Below are 24,970 nucleotides of genomic sequence, written 5' to 3'. Positions count from 1 at the left end.
AGATTATTTAAATATATTATCTTCTATCGACTATCATCATCAAATGACTCATATCCTCATCATCAATTACCGACTTCAAAAAAATGCTGACCTGGTAGTTACGTGGGATTCTTTCCTTTCGGTGGAGAGACTTTGGGGGGTAACTAGCTATGGGAAGGACGTTAGCATCAGGCCAGACTATTCAAAACACAAAAGTTCACAAAGCGTGAAGAAGAAGAAGATGATGAAAATAATAAAAGCACAATCGTACACGTACTTTAAATGATGTTTCTGCCTTCTGGGTTCCTCTTTCTTCCTGAAAATAGACGACCCCACCCCACATCTCACTCACAACTACTCTCCCTTCCCTCAAAGTTGTTTTATCCGATTCAAAATTATTGTGTTGGGGCCCCCCCATGCGTTGCATGCATGCATGCTTCATCCCTCTCCCTCCCATCTCTATCATACACTAATATTATTGTACAATTCCGGATGCAACTTGGCCTTGTATGTATCTTCTTTCCACGCCCGTCTTTGGATGTTTTCATGTTTCATAATAACCAAAAAAAGAAGTAATTATTGGGGGTTGTACCACTTTTTAATACAATTTTAGGCTTATGTTGTGATATAATATATGGAAACCTGCACGAGTTAATCTCAAATTTATTTTATAATTTAGGGAAAGAACTCCTAAAATGTAATTTGTTTTCTATTCTCTCTTCCAAGAAAAATAAATCTACTTATATGACTAAAGCTATCATGCTCCTTAATTTATACTACTCACTTTGTCTCTATTGACGTGGCACCAACACTGATTTGCTTATTAAAAGAATTTTAAAAAATATATATTTAAAATAAAATGGCTCTCAAAAACATAAAAATAAGAAGATTAAAATCTTAAATTCTCTCTAGGTTCCCTTTTTATGCTTATGATGCCACATCAAGATGGCAAAGTGAGTAGTATGATTAGGGGGTAAGAAATGTTACAAAAAAGCCTTATATTACTCGCTCATCTCTACTCGATCTAGATGTGATTTATCATTTTTATTATTCTATCATGTAGAATTTTTCATTAGAGGCATAGTAGAATAATTACTATATATATAATGTGAAAATTTATCATATAAAGTAGTCGAAATAAATTTTAGAATAAATAATATATTTACACACCGAAATGTAATCAAAGTACCAAAATCTTTATACGAAATTCGTAAAGAATAGGTTCGCTACAAATTAATAATAATAATAACAACGAAAAAAAAAAAAAAAAGTAACCCCCTCAAGTTGTTGGACAAACTTGAATTGTTTCCACGAGAAGTCACTGTCGTACATATTATGCAAAACCAAATTAAAAGGGAGGGAGGGGAGGGAGGGGGGGACGTTGCATATTGGCAATATCATATACCTTGTGTCGGCCAACAGGTCCAAATTAATATTCCCACTATTTCATGCACCCCATCCACTTGTTCTAAATTCTTTTGATCAATTCGACGCATTAATTATTATAAAAATAAAAAAGAAAATCCTTTTTAATTTTATATTTTTTTTTATTTTCTTAGTCAAAAGCGACAATATTTGAGAGACATTCAATACTGTGAGACAACTCATGTTCAGATTAATGCAGAGGTGTAGAATCCATTTTATTTTGGTTTGAATTACAGATACGCATCCAATCCGGCATTGTGATTGAGTAAGCTCATGTCGATCGAGGAATCTTCTCCATAATCCACAAATTAAAGTTCATTATAATTATATAAAGAAATTATATTTAAGAGTTCTCGAGAATATACTTTTCCCATAATTGATATAACAATTTTATTTGTACTATTACGTACGGTCTCCATTTGAAATGGAGAAGGTAACCCAGATTTAAATAATTTTATTTTTAAAATTTTTTAAAATTATAAAAATATCTACTTAAAATAATTTTTTTATTTAATAAATAACCTATACATGCAGTCTCTAAGTAAAAACTGTAAATAAAATTTCTCTTATTTAAAAAAAAGAATTCTACATTTATGAGAAATTATATAAAAATAATTTTATAAACTAACACTCATCAGATATATTAAATCTATTTTATAATTTCTCAATATATTAAAATACGTCAATTTGTTAAATTATTTTTTTGTAATTCTTTTATAATTATAATATTTTTTTATTAAAAGTATTAATATTTATATAACCAATTTTATTGACATGAGAAGACGAGAATCTCATATCATTCGTATTCCGAAAGTGCTGATAAATTTTGTGAAAGTTTACATCTAATTATATAATAAGACACAGTCACTGCCGGATTACAAATTCTATACGCCTCATTTTATTCTTTATGAACAGCTGTTTAAGCACCATCGAGAGAGAGAGAGAGAGAGAGAGAGAGAGAGAGAGAGATATGCCAAAAATGTACGACCAGAGAATCAGACAAAATCATACGGGGGGAGAGATTTGTCCAACATTTGTTTTCAACTTGCCAACCAATTATTGGGTCATGCCCGGCTACGACACGATACCCGCCTTTTCCTCTCGACTCCACCTATCTTTTACTTTATTTATTTTTTAATGAATTAAATTTTATAATATTTATCAAAACCCTAAATTCTTATTATGACAGTAATGTTTATAAACAAAGTCGAAATAAATTATGAAAATAATATATATATAACTTTTCTTGTAATTTTATTTATTTTTTAGAATTACGTATTGAATTTCTAGTAGTAGATCTATAATAATAATAATAATAATAAAGATTTATGATTATTCTAGAAAAAATGAAACAGCATAATAAATCGATATTAACATCATGAACTGGTCCGTGATAAAATCAATTATTGTTGATACTCTCTTCTCCATTCTTAGCTCAAGAAAAAAGAGAATAATTTTTGCTATGCACTTGTTTCTAACCCTCAATCTTCATCATATACCTCTTTTTATAAAAACATCTTTCATTTAAAAAAATTAAAAAAAAAATTGTTTTCTTATCATTATTCAAAAGTTAATAAGTGGTCGAACTTATTCAATAAATTTATAAAAATAAAAAATAAATTAAATCTTTTATGATTCTTCCCACACCCACATTGGGGATAAAATTGACCCATCAAATCAGTGTCATATTCTTCTAATAATGCATATCACCCATCATTCTCCAATAATTTTAGCATGAACAAAGAAAAAAGAATAACAATAGATTTATTATTTTATTACTATTCTTTTTATTTTTTAAATTTATTTAATTTTATTTTTTTATTTAATGATTAAAAAAGTGACTATTAGTGAAGTGTTATATTTTTTAATTTTTTTCTTAATAATTAAATATGTTAAAAAAATACTTAAAAGAAAATAATAAAAAACCAAAAATTTCAAATACACTTTAGAATAGTAGAGGGGATAGTAAAAAAATAGTAAGTTTATCATTGCCCAAGAAAAAATATCACATATGAATTTATTGTATTTAACAAATGGTTTCCAAGTATTTCTTCAATCTTATATTTATATCTTTCAACTTAAAAATTTTAAAAATAGGAGGAGGAAAAGATTTAAACTTTTATTTATTTATTTATTATAATTTTACTTTCTAAATTATTTTAATGTTTTGTATTTAGTTTTTATTTTTAAGTTTTGATCTGGTAGACTGAAAAGACCGAACGAAGAGCCAGCCCAGGTAAAGAAAAAGCAGGTAGGGTAGTTGGGGGCCCAGCCCACGTCCAAGGACATTCATTTGCCGCATCATCGTGAAAGACCGGTCTCCATCATGGCTGGCATGCATGCATGCATACATAATTAATTCATACATCCCATTTCATTGGCAAAATCTCCCCTTTTTTTTTTTTTCTTCCATTTATATTCGAGGAACATAGGCATAAAAAGAATTCTTTAAATAATATTAAATATATCATAAATATTATAAGACTTATTTTTTGTATTAATGCTTCTCCTGATTTAGATCTTCCAATTCAATTAAAATCATAAATTAAAAAATATTCTTACTTTTTTATAACCGAGTGCACAATATTTATATATTTAAAACTATATCTAATATCACGATGAATATATCCACTTTATAGGATTTTCGTGATGTACTTTTAAATGTTTTATCCATATTTTCCGCCTCTCTATATTTTACCTTTTAAACAATTATATAAGTAAATACGTACAGACAACACGCTCCAATCGATAAGAACAACTTACCACCATTTTTCCTTATACGTGGCGTCCGCGCGTAAACCAAGTACAGCCTTTTGTTTCATCTATTTATGGATTGAATATCTCACGCGCTCTAAAAGATGGAACATCCAATGACAAAATATCGGAGGCCATCCAATGAAAATAAGACGCGTCGATGCAGTCCGTGACCCAAATTCCTATCCGTGATTAAAAAAGACAATTATATAGTCAAAAATATAATAAATATAAAATTTATATAAAAATTAATTTTTAAATAATAAATTCTAATTTTTTTTTTAACGATTACATATAAAATGGCTACGTAATACTTTTACTGTATATAATATTACTTTTCGTATAAGGGAAAAGGTGTACCGCTCATGTTTTTTTATTATTAAGAAAATAATTGTAAATATATTGATATCTTTTGTTTTATTTAATGATTAAAAAATTGTGAAAAAATAAAAAAAGTAGGGGCGGCATAGTAGCCGGACCCTTCGTATAATAATGGTAAGTAAATGACCCATACCGCCCGGCGCATGTTAGCAACATCGACCCTACCCACCGCCCGTGACCTAAAGAGGCCTTTAGCGGTAATGTTATCTTACCCCCAAAAGCCGTGCACCCCGTGCGTGCCCCAACGGTTAGAAAAGTAAAGCAAGCGCCTTTCCCAGTGCATTGCATTGCGCCTCTCTCAAAGCAGATCAAAGTGAAAGCAAAAGGAAAGAAAAATCCTACTCTCCCCCTATACACGTCACGCCGAATATTTTCTTACTAAAAATAAGAGTTATGTGTGATATAAGGATAGGAAAACACCTCTCCCAGTCCCATCTTATAACAAATCACAGACAAAACTCGAATGTGATGATGATACTTTAATGAATAAACAGAAACTCTTTAAACCGGTGAATCCTATAAGGGAAGTTTATCGGAGATCCCTAATAAAACGACATATCAGCTGAGTACATGGGACTAGATTAAACCTGGCCACACCATAGTGTAGGCTATCCCCTTTACGGAATACTCAATACACGATTTCATCTCTTCCCTTCAAACACTAAAAACCCAGCTGCACGGTTTACAGAATAACCAGCTGCAAGCCGTACCGGTGGAGGAGCAACCCTTCCGACGAACCCAGACTGTCGCACCCACAGTTTGCAGATCGACGCACCCACAGTCGCACCCCTTTTTCGGTTCTAAAAATTTTCCTTAGCCAAATTAAATTCTTTCATCAGCCAAATTTTCACACTAGCTACAAACCAAGTTCAACCCTTAAAGCAGAATCGCCAGTAGCTTTGGCTGCCCCATATAAATGACAAGGAAAAGCCTATCAAAAGAACTCATACATTGACACACAGAGAGAGATAGGTTAGGATTTGAACAACCGTGGGAAGGAGAGAGAGAGAGAGAGAGAGAGAGAGAGGTGGGGATGGGGGTTTGGGTCTCGACAGAGCATGTGGCCTTTGGGATTTTATTTTTCCTCTGCATCGCACCCCCACCAACTTGAAGATATATCCCCTACGTGGCCCACAACTGTTGGTAGCTGTTGTTTTCCAAACAACGGATAAAACCTGTTTGAAGTTATTCTCATGAATAAATCACATTTTAATTAAATTTGTGATCTTTTTAATTAAAAAAAAAAAAAAACTAACCGTTCGGTGAGGATTGTGGGTGTAGCAAACACCAGAAGGTTAACGAATGAGAAGCACTTCTCTTAGAAGTATGTTTCCAAAAATAAAAAAATTCTGATATGGAGTAACGGACGGTACGGAACGACTTCGCCTCGTGCGTCCATCTTTTACAGAGGCAAAAAAGCTCGAGTAGAGATACCCTTTTTGAGCTAAAAAACGTTTGATCAGAGATGTTTATTTTCTTTAGCTTTATTTTCGCAAGGCCTAAGTTGTTAGGGACTGTCTTCGTTTAATGTTACAAGTTATGCCATTCGGAAATACGCCTCTACTGAGGCATTCATCCATCCGAGTATTGCAGTGATGAGGACTCCGAATATTGTTGACAATACTGAGTTTTTCTGGTTCTTGTCATTGATTTTTCGTGGGCTATGGCAGTGTATGTTTATTGCTTTCACAGGGTAGGTAAAGGAAGGAGAGAGAACGGTCTGCGTCAATAAATTAACCAAAATATAGAGGGAATATGAATCACCTTTCTCCTACTAATTTGATCTTCTTACAAAAGACAGGGGACACTTTCTTCCATACTTTTCACAAAAGAAGGTAAAGAGGGAACTTAAAATGACAGATAACAAAAAGATCTCCATTTTCTATACCCTCCTCTGAAATTTCATTTTAAGTTTAACCCCACAGCATTTCTCTGCTTTCCTGTTTTTTAACCTATGCTATTTCAGCTTGAGACCTAGCCAACTGCAGCTACATAACTACATGAAAAGCTCAGACTGCAACAAGGTATAGTAGTTGGCAGCTTCATCTTCTAATTCCCACAGACCATCACACAAAGACAACCCATCTCCACCGTTAAACCCATCTATATCGCCGTCATAAACTACTCCAACTTCTCTGTTCGGAATCCCAAGCTCGTCATCGGAAGCTTCAAGGAGGTGTCTGATAACCCTCTCCTTGTCATCCTCCTGGTCCTCATCTTCCTTCAGAAGCAGTGTTGAAGGTGAGGAAGAAGAAGAAAAAGAAGAGGAGGAGGAGGCTTGGTCTTCCAGGGTGGCAGTGGCTGTCGAGGGATTTTCCGGGTCGGATTCAGATGAAGGGAATGAAAGAGGGTCGAAGATGGAGTCGGACGAGAGTTCTTGTTGAAGAGTCGTGATGAGAGAGGACAGATCCTGAGTAGGTTCCTCTTCCTCTGCTTCTAGCAGAGAGAGTATGTGACTATACGACTTGTTTCGCTTAGACTCTTCACAATCCTCTATCTGGGTTTCTTCTCTTTGGCGTTTTAATGGATTCTCCGCCATTAGAGATATCTTTTGTTTTTTCCCTAAAGAGATAATAGAAAGATGGCTCAGAAGAGTTGCAGAGCACTGCAGAGAGAGAGAGAGAAACAAAGAGGGAACAGGGTAAAAGGCAGAGGATGAGGAGAGAGATTGGAGGTATAGGGCTTTATATAGAGAGAGGAGCAAAGGTGGGGTTCCGGTCAAAGTGAGTTACAAAAACAAATCCGAGAGAATAATAAACACAACATTTAATATAATATATTTGTTTTTCTATTTTCTGGCTCATCATGAGTTGTGTTCCTTGCCGAATATACCGTTGGATTAACATGGACAGAGGAACTTGTACCTCTCGAGGCATAATCAACGGTTAGAAATCGAAGTGGGCCTTTCCATGACAGAGAAAGATATGAAAGACTGAAAAGATTGCGACAAAGCCAATAAAAGAAAAGAAAGGACGAAAGCAGCAGAGTGTGCGCAATAATAAAGGCAGAGTTAGGGTTTGGTGCGTGGAATGAATAGTTATATCCGGTTCGGGTGGCAGATGTGGCGGATCTCTTTAAAAAGTAATTTCATTACTGGTCCCGATTCTCTAGATAAATGGATGGGTGTGCCAGATATTTTATTTATTTATTTATTATTAAACATCCGATTCTGATCTTTCGCTGCTTTTTTATTGCTTGTGGCTGAGATTTGTTTCTTAATTGAAGGGTCCATATCGGTTTATATGCAATCCAGAATGAGAAATGATATACATATAATATATTTTTATTATTAAATAATAATAAATATATGAGATAGTAATATAATGTATAATACGATGTATAGTATTATTCTATTAAAAATATATATATAACTTCAGATATCTCAAATCACATTTTTTTATTTTTAATTTTTTAAATTTAATTTTTTAAAATTAATTAAATTATTCTACTCATTATTTATATTTTAAATATTTAATAAAATAAAATAAAAAAATAAAAAAAGTGTGATGTATAAATTTATGTTTAGAATTTTTCATCAGGAATATCTCTGATCTCTTAGAAATTGAATTGAGCGTTTTTTTTTTTTAAATCTTGTATCAAAATGATTGAAAAATAACTTTTCTATAATGTAAGATGCAAAAAGATGATGTAATATTGGTATGTCCGACTCTCTCAGGTGGTTGGTTGTAACCAGTAAAACTTGATACATGCCAATTATCAAGGGAGAAAAGTTGGTTGTAACTACAACTTAGTATCATTTAACTGATACAAGTTTGGGTGAAAGCCGACCAACCAGATGAGTGGCCCAAACCAATCGAACCGACTAAAAGGAGGGCAGAGCACCGGTCGGTGCAGCGTTGGTCGAAGTCGAACTGTGGTCTGTTCATCAATTTGGGTCGCCGATTTGAACTTACCATCTACACAAGTAGTGGGACCGCTGGCCAGCAATTTCTAAGCCACCAGTGGAATACTCGAGAGAGAGAGAGAGAGAGCGAGTCGGTCAAAAAAAAAAAGGGAGAAGGAACTAGGAAGGGGTTAACCAAAACGACACTGTTAACCAAAATACGTCATTTTAATTAATTTTTTTGTGAAACCATATTTTGTTGTTTTGTCAGTCTGACAATAAGATAGTGAGTTGAATTGAGATAAAAGTTTAAAATATTATTTTTTAATATTATTATTATATTAAAATTTGAAAAAATTAAATTGAGATTTAAAAAAATTGAATTGTTTATTATATTTTATATTAGAAGTTAGAAAAAATATAATGATTAGATGAGTTGAATTAAATTGAGTTAAGTTGATTAACCAAAGACAACCTTAATGACCTAATCTAACAATGAGTTGTTAGGATTTTTTAGCACTGTTTTTATTCAGAAAGTTTCAAACAAAAAATTCGTTCAACATTTAGCTCGATATTTGATAAAAAAAATTATAATAATAAAATAAGACGAAATACTCTCACTATCTAAACGGCCTAAGTTATAAAATATTTTTTTCTCACCCTTTTTTTAAGCAAAATATTTCACTTTCTACTTATTCACTTTTCCTTGCCGATCCAAGGAGAATGTAAAGCCAACTAACACCAAAATACGTCAGGTTTGAATATATGGTGGCTTTGCATGCAAGTAGCCACAAAAATCTGAATGACACAAAAGACAGTCCAACATAGATAACCATTACAAATTGGTGTAATGAAACTAACAACCAATCTTAGACAGTTTCTTGTGACCATATAAGTATGCATGCATGGTACTGTTGGATTAGACACACCAGCAACACAACCAACCAACCATCCAGCCTACAAGACAAGGAGGTGGCCACCAACACAAATTCTAGCCGCACAAACAAATCTCATCAATTTTACAACCGCCAAAAAGTCTATCTATTTGTTAATAATATAATATAAATAATTAAATTTATTTATTTTTAATAAATTTAAATTTACACCATAAGTAATTATTCCATATGCTATTATTAAAATAGAGATTCTAAATTTATAAAATGAATCTATTCTTCGTCTTATTAATTAATGTTTGGTCCACTTGTTCAAGAAAGTTTTACCCACACGGAAGAGAACATGTTAATAATATAAATAATTAAATCTATTTATGTTTATCAGCTTAAACTGTTAGTTGTATGAAAACTTTAACACTTTAAATTTATATACAGCGTTACTCTTAAAAGAAATTGTAAATGCCAACATTAATGTTGTTTTGCTTTCGAGGCGGTCAATCAGAAAGTTAGGACCAACCAAAATGCAAGCATGGTAAAACTACTTAGAAACGTTGGGTGATTGGGAATCATCTTTACAACTATATATTTGAGCAATAAATGGTGGTGGATTTTATCGACCCCACACCACAAATTGTAAGTACTAGTCCTGCTTTTATAATTTAGGTACACTTATGTGTCGCTACATTTAATTAAAGCATCTGAAGTAGCTGAGAAAAGTTCCTACATTTTCTTGAGTCAGGAGTTTCAAAGAAGATGCGTAAAGATCTTCTTTCTCTTTGCAGATGCACATCAAGTTTACACTGAACAAGGACGTAATAGTGCTCCCTTCTATTCACTCCTTTTATTTTATTTTTTAAAGTTTCTTTCCTTTTAGTCGCATCACTCCTCTACTCCCTTTGCATTCATCCGTTCAAGTATTTTAAGTTTTTTTTATTTCTATTTAATAGTTAAAAAATTAACTATTGGTAAAATTATATATTTTTTAATTTTTTATTAATGATTAAGAATGTTAAAAAATACTTAAAAGAAAATAAGAAAAAAGAATTCTAAAAACACCATGGGGGCAGAAGTAGAGGAGGACAGAGCAAAGTTTCTAGAGGCGAGTTTTATTGGATGAGTGCAGAGGAGTAGAGCCGTGGAGGACTGATGCGATCATGCGGAGAGATTGTGAGCGTAAAAGAAAGAAATTACCACCAAAAAAAAAAAAAATGTAAGTAGTAAATAGATGGTAAGAGTAGTAAGTCCATCGTTATAGTTTTTACTTTTCCTTTTAAGATTTGAGTAACGGAGAGAAATGATATTTAAAGTTTTAAAATATTTAATTTTTATATTTTTTTAAAAAATAATTATACGTATAATTATGAAGTACGTAAATATTATATAATCGCTTTAAAAAAAAATATAGTCTATTATTAAAAAATTAATTTTTTTCATGTAGATATTATGTTTTATTCTTTTTTCAAATCGATTATATTTAATTATACAATTTACGGTTACAAATATCTTTTTTTTTTTTAAATAATGGATATGAAAGTTACATGAAAAAATATTTTTTTATATCATTTTTTTAAAGAAATGCATGGAGCTTACACACCCTGTATCTAACATTACTCTTAGTATGTTAATTTAAAAAGAAGAAAACAAAAATTAGAGTTATTACTAAAAGGATGGGAAAGAAAAATAAACCTTCAAAGAAAAACATACAAATAAGAATCAGAACTGTAGCAATATGTGTTAAGAGTTTATAACAATAAAAAAGGAAAATAAATTGTACAAGATTATGTCTGCCGGTTGGTAGATTTGACTTCTTTGGCATCTACGTTCAAATCTTGGGTTTAAAATCAAACCACGATACGATCATTTTTAATGCTTTTGGTATTCTAATTTCTAAAGGTGAAGAAGCTGCTTGTCTCGTACGTGTCACATGCAACATTTAACAGATGGACCATAATTACTAATTAATGAATACAAAAAACACGTAAACTTTGTAATAAGTTCTTTAATTTTTTATTTTTTATATATTAGAAATCGTGTGTGTTCTACCATTTTTTTTTTTTTTTTTTTGATGGAGGGTGTTCTACCATTAGATCATACGCGGTTGGCTCTTTAATTCTTTAATTAATTATGAGAAAACCTATTGTTATCGACAGTGGGTCTCCAATATGAATTCCAATTTTTTTTTATTTATTTAGTAATTAAAGAAGCATTTTTTAATTAATATTATAAATTTTAAAAAATAAATTATTTAAAAATATAAAAAGATATAATAAAATAAAAATATTATCTTTTCGGGATGAGTCTCGTGCTACATCCACGGGCTCATTAATTATTGGAAGGGACCGGCGGACGGTGTACCCTAAAGATAATTTTAATGCAGTAAATACAGTCAACCTTAGACAAAAACTTCAGAGTGAAAATGTTTTCCAATATATATATATATATATATATTAGTCCGTCCACAAAAAGAGAAAAACTCTAAACAAATAAACTTATATTTATTAAAAGAAAAGGATAATTTCTACCGCTTGACCGTATCGATTAGGGTGTTCGTGAGTCGTGACCTCCACCTGAGAAGACAAAACCCCACGCCAACCGAATCTTCCAAACCCCAAAAATTACAATTAAACAAAAAAAAAAAAAAGCGCATTTTTTCTAGTGATTTTGATTTCCCTTAAATTAATTAATTAAGAATCTGGTTGTATTTAGTAATGAAAGACCAATTATTTTATTTTATTTTTTGAATAGATAAATTAAAACTATATTTTAAGATAAGAAATAAATTTATAAATTGATGTGACTCATATGATATAATACGTTAAATCTATTATATATAATCTAAAATACTATATTAATTCATACCAATTTATAAATTTATTTTTATAAAATTTCTAGTATTTCTTATCTAAGATTAAAGGAATGGCAAAAGTTTTCATTTCAAAAGTCTCGTATCATCTCATTCTCAAACATAATCCAAATATAAATACTTTCAAACAAAAAATAAAAGATAATTTAATTTTTTCAAATCATCAAATAAAAATTATATTATAATAATATTTTAAATTTATAATATTTTTTATTCAATATTTTCTTTCTCTTTTCTTAAAATCCTATAAAACATGCAGAACTTCTACAAATACAAAGAGATTATACAAAATAGACTTACAAACTGATATGGTTTCATAAAATCAGTTAGATCTATTTTGTAATAAAAGTAACTTTACAATCTAACATACTACATAAAGCCATATCAGTTTGTAGATTTATTTTTGTATAATTTCTTTGTGGTTAAAGTATTTTCCTAATACATAAATAATGATAAGATTACTACTTTACTACTATCTATTTATTACTCTTCTTGTATTTGAATTTTTTTTAATTATTTATTTTACTTAATAATTAAGGAAATGAATATTAGTAAAATTATATATTTTTTAATTTTTTTCTTAGTGATTAAGAATGTAAAAAAGATTAAAAGAAAATGATAAAAAAAATTTAAAAAAAAAAATTGAAATGAACTTAGGTAGTAGATGGATAGTAATAGGATAGTAACCCTATCACTATCCATAAAACATTACTCAAACTATTTTACTATTATTAATAAATAATTTTAATACTATTCACAAAATTTTAATCTCATCTTACCTCTCAAGCTTGTCCTAATCTCTTGTACGTGTGTGTGATACGTCTAAGTGTACTTAGTTGTCTCATTGTAAAGTATTTTTATTAGTTATCTCATTGTAAAGTATTTTTATTTTTGTAAGGGATACCATGTTTAAAAGCTTTTTCTTTTCACAAATAGGACTAAACCATTGTTGAACTCAAGGTTTTAAAATTTGTGTAATTATATATCTACACATACATTTTGATGATAATAAATGAATTCAAAAAATAAATAAGTCTCAAGTTCAAATTATCTACACAATATAGTCAAGCACATCAAGAAAACAAATATAAACAAGAATGGAACAAGTTTATATTAAAGAAATAGAATAATGTTGTAAATCTCTTAAAAATTCGAAATTAAGATTAAGGTTCAAAATTAATATTTTATCATAAAACATTAAAATACATTTTCCACATGTACATGAATATTTTAAAAATTCAATTTCAAAATTTTGAAAGATGATTGATTGTCATCTTTCATATGTGTATTACGTAATTAAAAGTTTGAATTTTAAAAATATTAAAGATAATTGATTGTCATCTTTCACATGTGCATGTTTTCTTTGAATATTTTTAAAAGTGATTGATACTTTTTTTGACTTATGCAAAAGGTAGATGTTTTTGTTTGAAAATTTTGAAAAGTAAAATGCTCCTTTTGTCATATGCAAAAAGTGAAAAAATTAGGTTTGAATTTTTTGAAAAGTAAAGTGTGCTCCTTTTGTCATATGTAAAAAGTAAAAAGATTAGGTTTGAATTTTTTGGAAAGTAAAATGTGCTCGTTTTGTCATATACCAAAAGTAAAAAATTAGGTTTGAAATTTTTGAAAAATGAATGATGTTATCTTTAACAATTGAAAAAGAAGAACCTTTTATTTGATTTTTTTGAAAAAGTTAATGATATTGTCTTTGACATATGAATCTTTTTAAATTTAAATATGAACTCTCATATGTCTATAAATAGATCATTTGAGAGCTTCACATTTACAACATCAAGAGCATACAACATTCATTCAAAGTTTTTATTCTCTCTTCTCTAAGTATTGAATCTTAATCCTTGTTCATTTTGAGAGAAATATAGTTTGCGCTGTATTGTTCTTATTTCACTCGTTGAGGAGGGTTTTCTGATAACCTATCCATTATCAGCTCTTGTATTTGTAAAAGGATGTGTATAATTCTTGTGCGTGTAGAAAGTGTTATATACAGGGAATAGTTGAATCATCAAATGTAAGTTGATTGCAAGTGTATAAGGTGTTTTACACGGAGCTTTTGTAGCTGTGTTGTTCATATGTGTAATAGGTTTCTATCTCCACCTGAAAGAGGTTGAATAGTGAATTTGAGGATCCTCAAGTGGTAGCTTGAGGCGAGGACGTAGGCAGTGGGACCGAACCTCATTAAGATACTGAGTTTACTTCTCTCTTATCCTTACTCTTTATATTTATTGTTGTTTCGCATTTTGTTTATATTTTATATTAAATATTTGATTTATAATTGTTATTTTCTTAAATACAACTCAATTTACTCCCTTCTTGCGTTAGTCATTTGAGCAACAAAGCGGATCTATTTGCAAATAGAAAATAATTTCTACAATTTGGGATGTAGTACTATCCTTTCCTTTTATCTATAAATGAAGTAATAGATCTACAAAAAAAAAAAAAAAAGTTATAGATAAGTAAATTTATAAATTTACGTAATATGATATGATACTTTAGATTTATTTTAGAGTATTACTATTTTAAGGTATCTATACTATATATTGTTTACATGACATAATTTTATTTTAAAGATAAATATTAAAATTTAAATCTTAAAAATTTAATATTATCATTTAAATGACGTGAATGGTACGCTTTAAATACATACTTATTTTATATCAAAAAACAGTTCTACAATCAGATATTGCATATCAAATCACACTAATTTATATATTTACTTTTTTTAAATTTCTTGTAAAGGAATTATTTCTCTATCAATAATGGGAGAATTAATTATTGGATGAATTGAAGGAAAAAAAAAAAAAAGGTTGCTTAGAAACAGATGGATGAGATAAATATCCAGTGTGTGGTGAGTTGGTGATTCATTCCCATGTGGAAATGGTATCTGAAAGTGCCTTTGCAATGTGGTAAGTGGACCTAATTTTCTTGTTATTTTTCCTCTTTTCTTTTCCACAATTAGTGGTCCTATTATATTTCAAGTGCCCTCCAAAGTGGTCCTTAAACAACAATATGGATCCTATGTCTCAGAGACAGTAGGACCTCCATTTTTTTTTTTCCTTTTATTTATTTATTTTTTCTGATCTCATAAAACTCAGTACTGCTGCACAACTGTCCCTCAATAATATTGTAGCTGGCACGTTATGATTATTGTTGTAATTATGATTGCCATTGGGATCGAAATTTGCATAAAAAGTTAAGTATGATTTCATTTCATGCGCAAAGGAAATGCATGAAAATTCAGATACAAGTTTCCATAATGCTTGTGCCTCAACCACTCGGCAGATGGACCATCTTTCATGTGAGCTTTCTCAATTGCCTTTAGAGCCATCAATTATGTTTGTTGCATGGAGATCATGTATAGTACATTCTTCTTCTTTTTTACCTTCCAAGGATGAAAAAGTGTAATTATATATATATTGTACTTTGGAGCATTAGTGCTCAACATGTGCCTCTTCTAATGCATCATGTCCAATTGTTCATCTTTAAGTCTAGACGAACAACTGTATAATTATTATATTTTCAAGCAGATGTATAGAACAACTAAATAATCATTTTCTCTCTATTCCAAAGTGGGTACCTTTGCTAGATTAGTTGACTCTACCATTAATATGTAAATAACACGAGCTCTGTCCTTTTCAAGTTATTGTAATCCATAAGCTCATGCAACTTCAAAAAGAATATTAAATAATGTAAGTGAAGGATAATTCAATTTAATTTATTTTATCATAATAATTATATTTCTAAAATTCTAAAATAATTATACAAAAAGGTTGTGTCATTAACATTACTCATAAAATATTTGAATTTTTTCTTCCCTACAACTTGTCTCCATCTCTCATGTCAATATCATTTGACTATTTAATGTATTGGTAAATCTTAATTAATTAAGAGGTTAAACAATGCTACCTTTATTCACAATTATTGCTTAAGGTATCAAGCACTTCTAGATATCATATCTTTCAAGATCTTGAAAGGCCAAATCAACAAAAGAAGAGGAAAAGGAAGAGCACGAAAGGTGCTGATTATGTGTAAATCCATTATTTATATTCCATGACAATCTCTATTTGTGGAATACTCGTAGGAAGTAATGATCATGACCAAGCTAATTCTCATGTACATATCACTAGATATAGTTTCCAATAAGGAGGGTTCGAGTTTAAAGTTAAGAAGGAAAAGATCTCACGGATCAATCTAAGATAATATTCTCTAGTTATGGATATATTAGTGGGAGAAGAATGCTGTATAGTGTTTCTGTTTTGATGTTCTTGAGGGAGACAGTAAAGGAGAAACCAAATCTATAAGGCTTTACAAATATATATATATATATATATATATAAACATGTTCAATTAGTGGAACTGTGGAAGGGACCGTGACAGCCATTATCAAGGCACCGAAAGGATTTTCCATCCATTATCCACCACTAAAGAGCTGGCTGTGCACTTTATGCTCTACGTATTAGTCTAAAAAAAACTTATAATTCCTGGGAACAATGGACATACTAAGATGAAACTAGACACCAAAAAATGTGTTGGTTTAAGGAAAAATAAAGGCTAACAGCATTTGGGCAGCTAAAAGCCTATGTACTTCGAATGTTTTGTGCAACAGATAGTGGAGCATAGAGCATCGTTCTAGGCTCAGGCAGCATTGCATTTGCTGCTGATTTAAAGCGTGATCTGTAGCGTGGATAAAGAAGATGAAAAGTGGAGAAGGAATAAGGATTTATCTACTTTATTGCATGTTTGCAGTGTCTATAAATAATAATAGTTTCAGATTCGTAGGGATTCATATAGACTTAATAATTTAGTACACTACGTAAAGCCAGTGGAGTTGCTGCAAATAGGTCGAACATGATTTAATTGAAAAGAAATAATTAAATGACATAAGCTATGGTCCTTATCAGATGGTAAACACTAAACATTGTTGAGGCTTTTGATGGTGCTTTTGTTTTCTTGGCACTTCTTGGTGGTTTTGATTTGTCAAGTATGCAGAAATGGGTTACTGAATACTCTGTTGCCTGGGTTAAAATAGTGCAACTTGGATTGTCAGAGGAGCCAGTTTGAGGGACAAGACAGTTCAAAGTTGATCCAACTCTGCAGATTGGAACCCACCCAGAACTTCTGGGCTTGAGATCCTGAGCTTAGCACAGAGTATTTGGAATTTAGAAACACATTTATTTCGATCATAAATTGTCTACTAGGAAAGGCATTGCCTTCGCCCTCCCATATTATTCCTATCGATAGTCCAATTTGATTGCTTTAGAGGCAGCTGGGGGACAAAAATACAGATCTTACACCAATAATACCAAGCTACCCATGAAACAAGAGACATAGGCATCTAATGCAAAACAACCAACATAGCCGCTTTGAGCAGCGAGGTGAACCTGCAAAAGTGTGGCAATTTTACTGCCCAATTACCAAAAACAACAATGAACGCTGAATGTAGAGTTTGCAGAACCTGGGTTTTACATAAATATGAGACCTCGAAAGTCCAGAAAGAACACTTGACCTTTGAAATGCTGTCTCAATGTATACAAAAGGGAACAGTAATTATTATGCAATATGGGCGATTGCAGGTTTGTTGGTCTTTAAATTAAATAGCCGTATTCAAGGACACAGCACAATAACATCAGTGTCCAACTTTGCCAATCTAATGTTGGTCCAAAATAACAACTGACGACCTAATTCTCGGCTGCCCAACTTGTCACTCATCGACAAATGACAATAGAGAGGAAACCAGCTTTTGTTTTTTCTTTTTTTCCTTTTTCAAAAAATCCATTCTAAAATAACTTTCTAGCAGCGACCTGAGCAAAGAATTATTTGCATACAAACGATGAAGATCACACTGAACATGAGCCACACTCTTTTTCATCCCTGTTTACACGGACATCAAGTGTAAAGCACCCTATGTGTTTAATGAAGCCCCTCTACGGGCTAAATTGTTCAGGGTTTCCGAAGATTCTACATGGTTACTTAAACAGAAATCAATGCCTTTGGAATGAGTGATGCTGGCACGGCAGCATACAAATTCATATATGATGAAGGAAACTGAGGAAAGAAAACTGAGGAAAGAAGTCTTTCTAATTCAAGACTTACTATTTAAAGGGAAAAAAGGAATAAGTAAAAAAAAAAAAAAATGGTTCGATATTTAATCAAGAAGGGTGCATACAGAAATAGACTCACAAACAACAGCACAGACAAGTAATCAATTCCTTCCCTGTAACAAGTAAGTTCCTGATGTTAATTTGAAAGCCAAAATTCATTCAAATCAGATCTGCAAAAGATTTATGCGCTGAAAGCTACACCTTTCAGGTTCTGTTCTTCAGTCTAAGTCTCAAACAACAAATTCAAATGGTCTCTATGCACACCAACAACCTCAGAAATCAAAAAGAGTTTGGACAAGTAAATGCATACTGATACCAAATGAGAAATGATTGGTTTATAAAGAAATCCTACAGAAATAAATTTACAAACCGATGTGGTACATCAGTTTATAAAATTTCTTTTATTGTAAAATAGATCTGGCATCTCATATCGAACCACATCAGTAAGTTGCTTTTGTAAGATCTCTTACAAAGAGTATCACTTCTCATACCAAATAGTGTGTGAATTCCCCTCTCATTAGATAAAATAAGTAGCAAAAACAAATGAAGAATTTTTAGTTATACCAACATTTAAAATACAATAAAAACCATTTGATATCATCCTCGTGGAGAAAAAAGACAAGCAGCTTGCTATAAAGAGTTCTGCTATTTAGAAGCCGGGGTGGGGTGTAAACACACCACTTCTTGTGGGATTCATTATAATTATACACAAATTCTGAACATCAATGCTTTTAGGGGGGGAAAAAAAAACTATTTGTAAGCCTATTTTTTACACACCCAAACACAACATAAGTGTAAGGAAGTGGGTTCCACAATGATAAAAAAATATTAGTGTTTAAGTTTTTAACTTAATATAACTATAATGGATCCCACAACAAGCGGTGTGTTGACATACTCGCTATGTGAAAAACTTCTATATCAATGGTGTCTTGGGTGTCAATAATAACTTCTATATCAACACTTTTATGCTTGCAAATAGACTTACTGCTATAAGTCTACATTTACCATAAAAAAATTTCAAAGCTTGATTCCATCATATCTCTATAAAACCCAATCATTCATACCCAATAATTACATCTCTATGCTCTAAGGTGAAAAGTTCTGTTAAATCCAGATCCATTATTCTGCTTCTCCCATGAAAATAGTAACAAGCATGGAAAATTATCTATCCAAATGTCCAATCCCTTCGTATTAAATAATATATCATTAAGAATTAGAGGAAAAACCTCCCCACTACACCTGAGTTCTTTTAAAAAGAATGTAGTATATCATATGTCCACAACACATTCTGAATCTGATACAGCTTTTTTGCCATTGTCCATATGGTGCAGAAGTGAATTTAGCGTTTAGTCTGCCACATGTTTCCTAACTCCTTACTAGTTCTAACAGAATCACTCAAAAAAGTGCATGGCCTATCTACTCAACTAAGCCCTAATCCCAACCATAATTGGATGGGATGTTTTGGCCTGTTTGAACTGAAGTCTACATGGCTGTCTTCAAGCAATTAAAGATAACCCTGTTCCGGTTCCACATATTAGATCATATTCTTTTCTTTTCATGCCGTAAGTGATTCCCAAAATCCAAACTTGATATTTACAAGCAAACTTACCATTAATATGATCATCTTTGGAGTGAAGGACAGAGCACAAAGAGCTTTTTTTCTGGAGATGGAGAGAAAATAGTAAGCAGGGTGCTTTATCTCTTCCCTCCCAGTGTCCTTATTTTCTATGACTAGCCATATAAATTCTCAAATATTTTGGGGAAAAAAAAGGAATTTTATAAGTCCTATTTTCTTTTTAAAATCAATTTTCTTATAAAGGCCGTGGAACTCAACTTGACAAGTTGATGTAAGTTCTAACTTTTCCATGTTAGAATTATATGAAACCTATACAGTGTATGGGCGTTTCATGGATTGAATCTACAGTTTGTCCTTCACAGAATTATGAAACATGTAGCATTTGACCCGAGAATAAGGACATATTTTCCTGAAAAGAACACTCATTTATAAATTAGACTTCCATCCTATGATGTTAAATATCCACCATCATTGTCAATTCTTAGAGAATCAAGATTCGTCAGGCAATTTCTAATTGTAAGAGTATGACTCTAGCCAGCCAAGAGCTATTAGTATATTCATTTTATACCATGCCAGCATGCTGAATATGAGCACGGAATGCAACTTGCAAGGCCGCCCAAATTATCATTTTAAGGTAAAGCCAAACTCCAACACATAACCATCTTTAAATCACACCGATCCAAATAAATGCAATTATAGTTAAAAGGTTCACTAGAAACCCTAATTTTCCGAATGGGCATATTCCTCTTTTAGAGTCTAACCATGCAGTGTGGCCCTCCTAGCAATCCAAATAAAGAAACCAATGAAAGCGTTAATCAAATAATGTTGGGACATAATGTATGAGTAAGCAAAGCTGCTTGATCACAGCCCTCTTCCATGGGTCTACAAGGTTGGCAAATGCCCGGGGGCTTAGTTACATCTGTATGAAAGCTCATTTCCATGCATTTATGGAAAATGAAAAGCCGATAAAGCTTTTTACAAATATGTATCTTTGATCAAATAATAGATAAGCGCATTGTAAGATAATTTTTTTAAAAAAGAAAAAACGCCACATGACATTTCTGAGCATTTATTGAAAATATAGCCAATGACAAAGGTCCATTGAGCATACGCAATACATTCCTAAGAGAGAGCTGAATATATTACAACCCATTGATTGCAATGGTAATTTGATTAGTACATATGCCAGGGCCAAGATAACAACCTTCAGAACTTATTTCCTCCCTTGGACAATACCAAGAAAATTGAGGATCATGAAAACCCATATATAATTCTGTGTTCTTTAAAAAAGCTTCAGCAAACACTAATGACAACCTACCAATGTGTTGGTATTATCAAATTATTGAATCTATTCCTTTGCTACATGATGCCAACCTTTGAGATTTCTCATGTCACTAAAAGTTAAAACTGGGAGAAGATATCAATTCAATGGAAGAAAACATAAACAAAACGTTTGAAAGGAAAAAAAATTGGAAAGCTCAAGACCTGAAACATTCTGTTGAATCTTGAGTAAAATCTGAGATTTTTCCCCATCTTCCCTCATTGAAGAAGGGAAAAGACCTGAACAAGAAAAAAGGGGAGGAAATTACCAATTAGCAAGACTCTGGAAGGACAAACCAACGTTGTACGTTCATTGTGAGCAAGGCAGCATCACATTAAACATGGCGCTGCAACGTTCCAACTCTTCAGCAGCCCATCACAGCACAGTTATACACAAAATTACCCAATAGCTTTCTGTCAAGCAAGTTCCACTGCGGAGGGCCTTCACTCGGAACCCAGGAGTTGAGCTCTATATAGCCTTCACCCGAATTCCGAGGTCCACCAATTACTACAAGCCTATCCCCACAAGCCCTGAATGCAAGACCCCAGCCATTCATTGAGACTGCCCGTTCAGGCAATCTCCCCACTGTAAACCACTCTTGTGTCTCTTTGTCGTACTTCCTCACCGCCATGTCAGCATAATGAGCCGCATACAATTCATTATTCACCACAGCAACCAGAGGGGGTGCCTCAGCAGTAGCAGGCATCTCATTCTCCCCGGCTGCACCACTCCTTCCAGGGGACATGTTAGGAATCTCTCTCCAAGTCCTGGTCTCTAAATTATACTCCTCTCCACATGTTAGAACCTTTGAATCGCTTCCCCCTATTCCCCCGATAACATAGAACTTTTTATCCATGAATACCCCAGAGCACATCTTCCTTGGTTTATTCATGCTCGGGAGTGTCTCCCATGTTTGAGTCTCCGAATTATATAGCTCCGCAGAATCCAAAATATTTGCTTGTGAATCACAACCGCCTGCTAGAATTGCGATCTCCCCAAGGCTGGCAGACCCAAATAAGCATCTGGGAGCATTCATTCTCATCCCAGAAGACCAGGAATTTGTCAAAACACTATATCTATAGATGACATGGGACGTCACCTCCTTACCAAATACAAGAAGCTCAGTTCCCACGGCCAATGATTCCTTATCCGAACACATGAAGCATTCGTTGGAGGTCATTCTCGGCAAATGCATCCACCGTCGACGAATCGGGTCAAATGCTTCCCATTCAAGGAGGTGGCACGACAAATAAATCCAGGGTTCGATCACGCCATCCAGGCGCCGTAGCTTGTACAGCTCGCCACTCCGAATCAAGGAACGGAAACTCCGGTTCAAAGAGGCGATGGAGCCATAATCAGACCTGGAACAACGAATGAGGCTGCTGATCGAGTTGTCTCGACCAATAGGATTGATAAGGGAATCCGAATCCGAAGAATTCCCTCCTCCTCCTCCAGCCCGGTCATCGGATTGCTCTAGCACGCGTGAGAATCGAGCCATTCTGGCTCTTGTCCCGCGATAATCCAATGGCTCACGAAATTTCCTCTGTTGACATTCGCGTTCATCTTCAACTTCAATTTCCAGTGGGCGCTTCCCGTTCTTGATATCGAGACGATAGCTCACGTAAGACCACTTCACTTCTGCGTTCGAAAACGCCCTCGAAAGCAGGCTCCGGCCCTCCCACATGTCTTCCCTCAATTCAACCAAAGCTTGAAAATTCACAAACACCCAATCGGAACCAAAAGCCTGGCGGTTTCTTCGTCAATGGCGAAAAAGAAAGTATACTTATAATCCTAGCTCCGAAGTCCCACAAAAAGCTCGGTCCAATTACAGAACCAACCTATTAACAGAGAATGGATGAAATTTTATTTATGATTTAAGGAAAAAAAAAAAAAAGACACCGACTTTCGCTTTTTGAAGCTAAAAAGCAAATCTAAAAGAACCTGAATTTCATTGAAACTTAAAGATTTTCGTTATATCTAAAAAAAGGGTTCACTGATCGTAAACCAATAGGAGAAGAACACAGAGACCGAAACAACAGAAACAAAATCAGTTCCAATTGAGAAGAATACTCATATCCAAAATCAGAGTTGCAGAAGGAAAACTCAGATCTCTAAATTCCAGCAAGAAAGCGGAAACTTTTATATTGCTTTTGCCCGACTGAGAGCCAGTACCTCAGAGTTCCAAAAATGATACTAAAGAAATAGCTTTTAATGACACATTCAATAGAAAACCAACAAAACGAAGAACCAAACTTTGATCTGTATGGGTATGTTTTGGGACTAATGATTAAAAGTAATCGTCTAAATCTTTTCTCGTCGTGTGGTAACGCATGAGAAAATTAAGAAATGACAAGACACAGAGAGAGAGAGAGAGGAGGGAACGATAATGGAAGGGACTTACGGATTGGATAAGAAGGAAAACCAAAAAAAGAGACTTGGTTGGAATTTTGAAATCTAACACAAACTCCCCACCCTCCCCGCCCCCGCCCCCTTTTATCTCTCTATTTTCTGCGCAGTTTCAGTTCTTCACGCTCTCTGTCTCTCTCTCAATCTCTGCTATAGTCCTGTCCTTTGGATTCTCTCTCTCTGTCTCCTCTGCAAATCAGAAGAAGAGCCTCTCGTTGATGGCTTTTTGCAGCTAAAATCTCATACGAGGCCCCTCTTTATCTCTCTCTCTTCTTCTTTTTAAAATAAATTAATTTCTTTTGGTTAAGTGTGTAATCTTCTCTTTTTTTTTTTTTTTTTTCAATTTAATAACGAGGCGGTGTGGGACCGTGCAGCTGGAGGTGCGTGGTGGGAACCGTTAAAAGGAGGCCGAGGAATTTCGCCGACGTCGCCGTCACTCAAAAACACCGGTCACCGATATACACACGTGTTGACCGGGGATAGTTGAAAGATAGCGCCGAAATTGTGTGTCGCCTCACAAGGCTCGGACTCGAGACATAGGAGAGATGTATCGTGAGGATTCATAACTTTTTTTTTTTTTTTTTAAGCTAAAACACTTTCTATATTACAAAGAAAAATAAACATTATTTATATGGACGTTATGCTATTAAATATAATCAGATCTACATTTAATTACCACAAAATTGAATAGTAAACAGTTAAAGACTTGTTCATTTAGGTGTGATTTAGATAATGAATTAAGATAAAAATTAAAAATTGAATAAAATATTATTAAAATATTATATTTTAATATTATTATTATTTTGAGATTTGAAAAAGTTTGAATTATTTATTATATTTTATATAAAATTTTGTAAAAATTATAATAATAAGATGAGATAAATTGAGATCCGTTTCTCAATCTAAATGGGGCTTAATCTTGACAAAATTGAATAGTGAACAATTAAAATTAAAAGAGTAGTCAAATTTATCGAGTTATTTATGTTAAGTTTGGATAGTGAATTGAGATGAGATGAGATAAAAATTAAAAGTTGAATAAAATATTAGTTTTTAATATTATTATTATTTTGATATTTAAAAATTAAATTATTTATTATATTTTATGTACAAATTTGTAAAAATTATAATAATCAAATAAAATGAGTTGAGAGCCCCTCTCAAACCAAACCCAACTTAGTCTTGATAAAATCGAATCCATTCTACAAATTTTAATGAATAATTTTTTTTTAAGTTTTGTGAATTTCTTTATAATTTACACATGCATATCTCAATTACTATATTCATATAGATTCAAGGATTAGATATAATATTATGAACATGATTTTCTCTTACATTTTTAAATATTTAAGATATTCTTATCACGAAGTTTGTACGTCTTATACATGAACTCAATTCGAGTTTTATACAAATTGTAT

At 32.5% G+C, this 24,970-nt stretch overlaps 2 protein-coding genes across 2 annotated transcripts; both read right to left on the bottom strand.

Annotated features, from left to right (window-relative positions):
• Positions 1-6,284: 6,284 nt before the first annotated feature.
• Positions 6,285-7,211, bottom strand: LOC122314311. Its single transcript, XM_043129811.1, has one exon. The coding sequence runs from the start codon at positions 7,076-7,078 to the stop codon at positions 6,536-6,538; it is 543 nt and encodes a 180-aa protein (XP_042985745.1). The 5' UTR covers positions 7,079-7,211; the 3' UTR covers positions 6,285-6,535.
• A 13,718-nt stretch (positions 7,212-20,929) lies between these two features.
• Positions 20,930-23,826, bottom strand: LOC122313488 (F-box/kelch-repeat protein SKIP11-like). Its single transcript, XM_043128551.1, has 2 exons — positions 23,551-23,826; positions 20,930-22,987 (listed from the first exon to the last, which is right to left on the bottom strand). The coding sequence occupies exon 2, from the start codon at positions 22,831-22,833 to the stop codon at positions 21,514-21,516; it is 1,320 nt and encodes a 439-aa protein (XP_042984485.1). The 5' UTR covers positions 22,834-22,987; positions 23,551-23,826; the 3' UTR covers positions 20,930-21,513.
• Between the last annotated feature and the right edge of the window lie 1,144 nt (positions 23,827-24,970).

Source organism: Carya illinoinensis, chromosome 6, assembly GCF_018687715.1.
Source record: "Carya illinoinensis cultivar Pawnee chromosome 6, C.illinoinensisPawnee_v1, whole genome shotgun sequence".
Taxonomy (NCBI): Eukaryota; Viridiplantae; Streptophyta; class Magnoliopsida; order Fagales; family Juglandaceae; genus Carya; species Carya illinoinensis.
The sequence above is the reverse complement of the archived record's forward strand: the minus strand, read 5'-3'. Positions and strand labels throughout refer to the sequence as shown.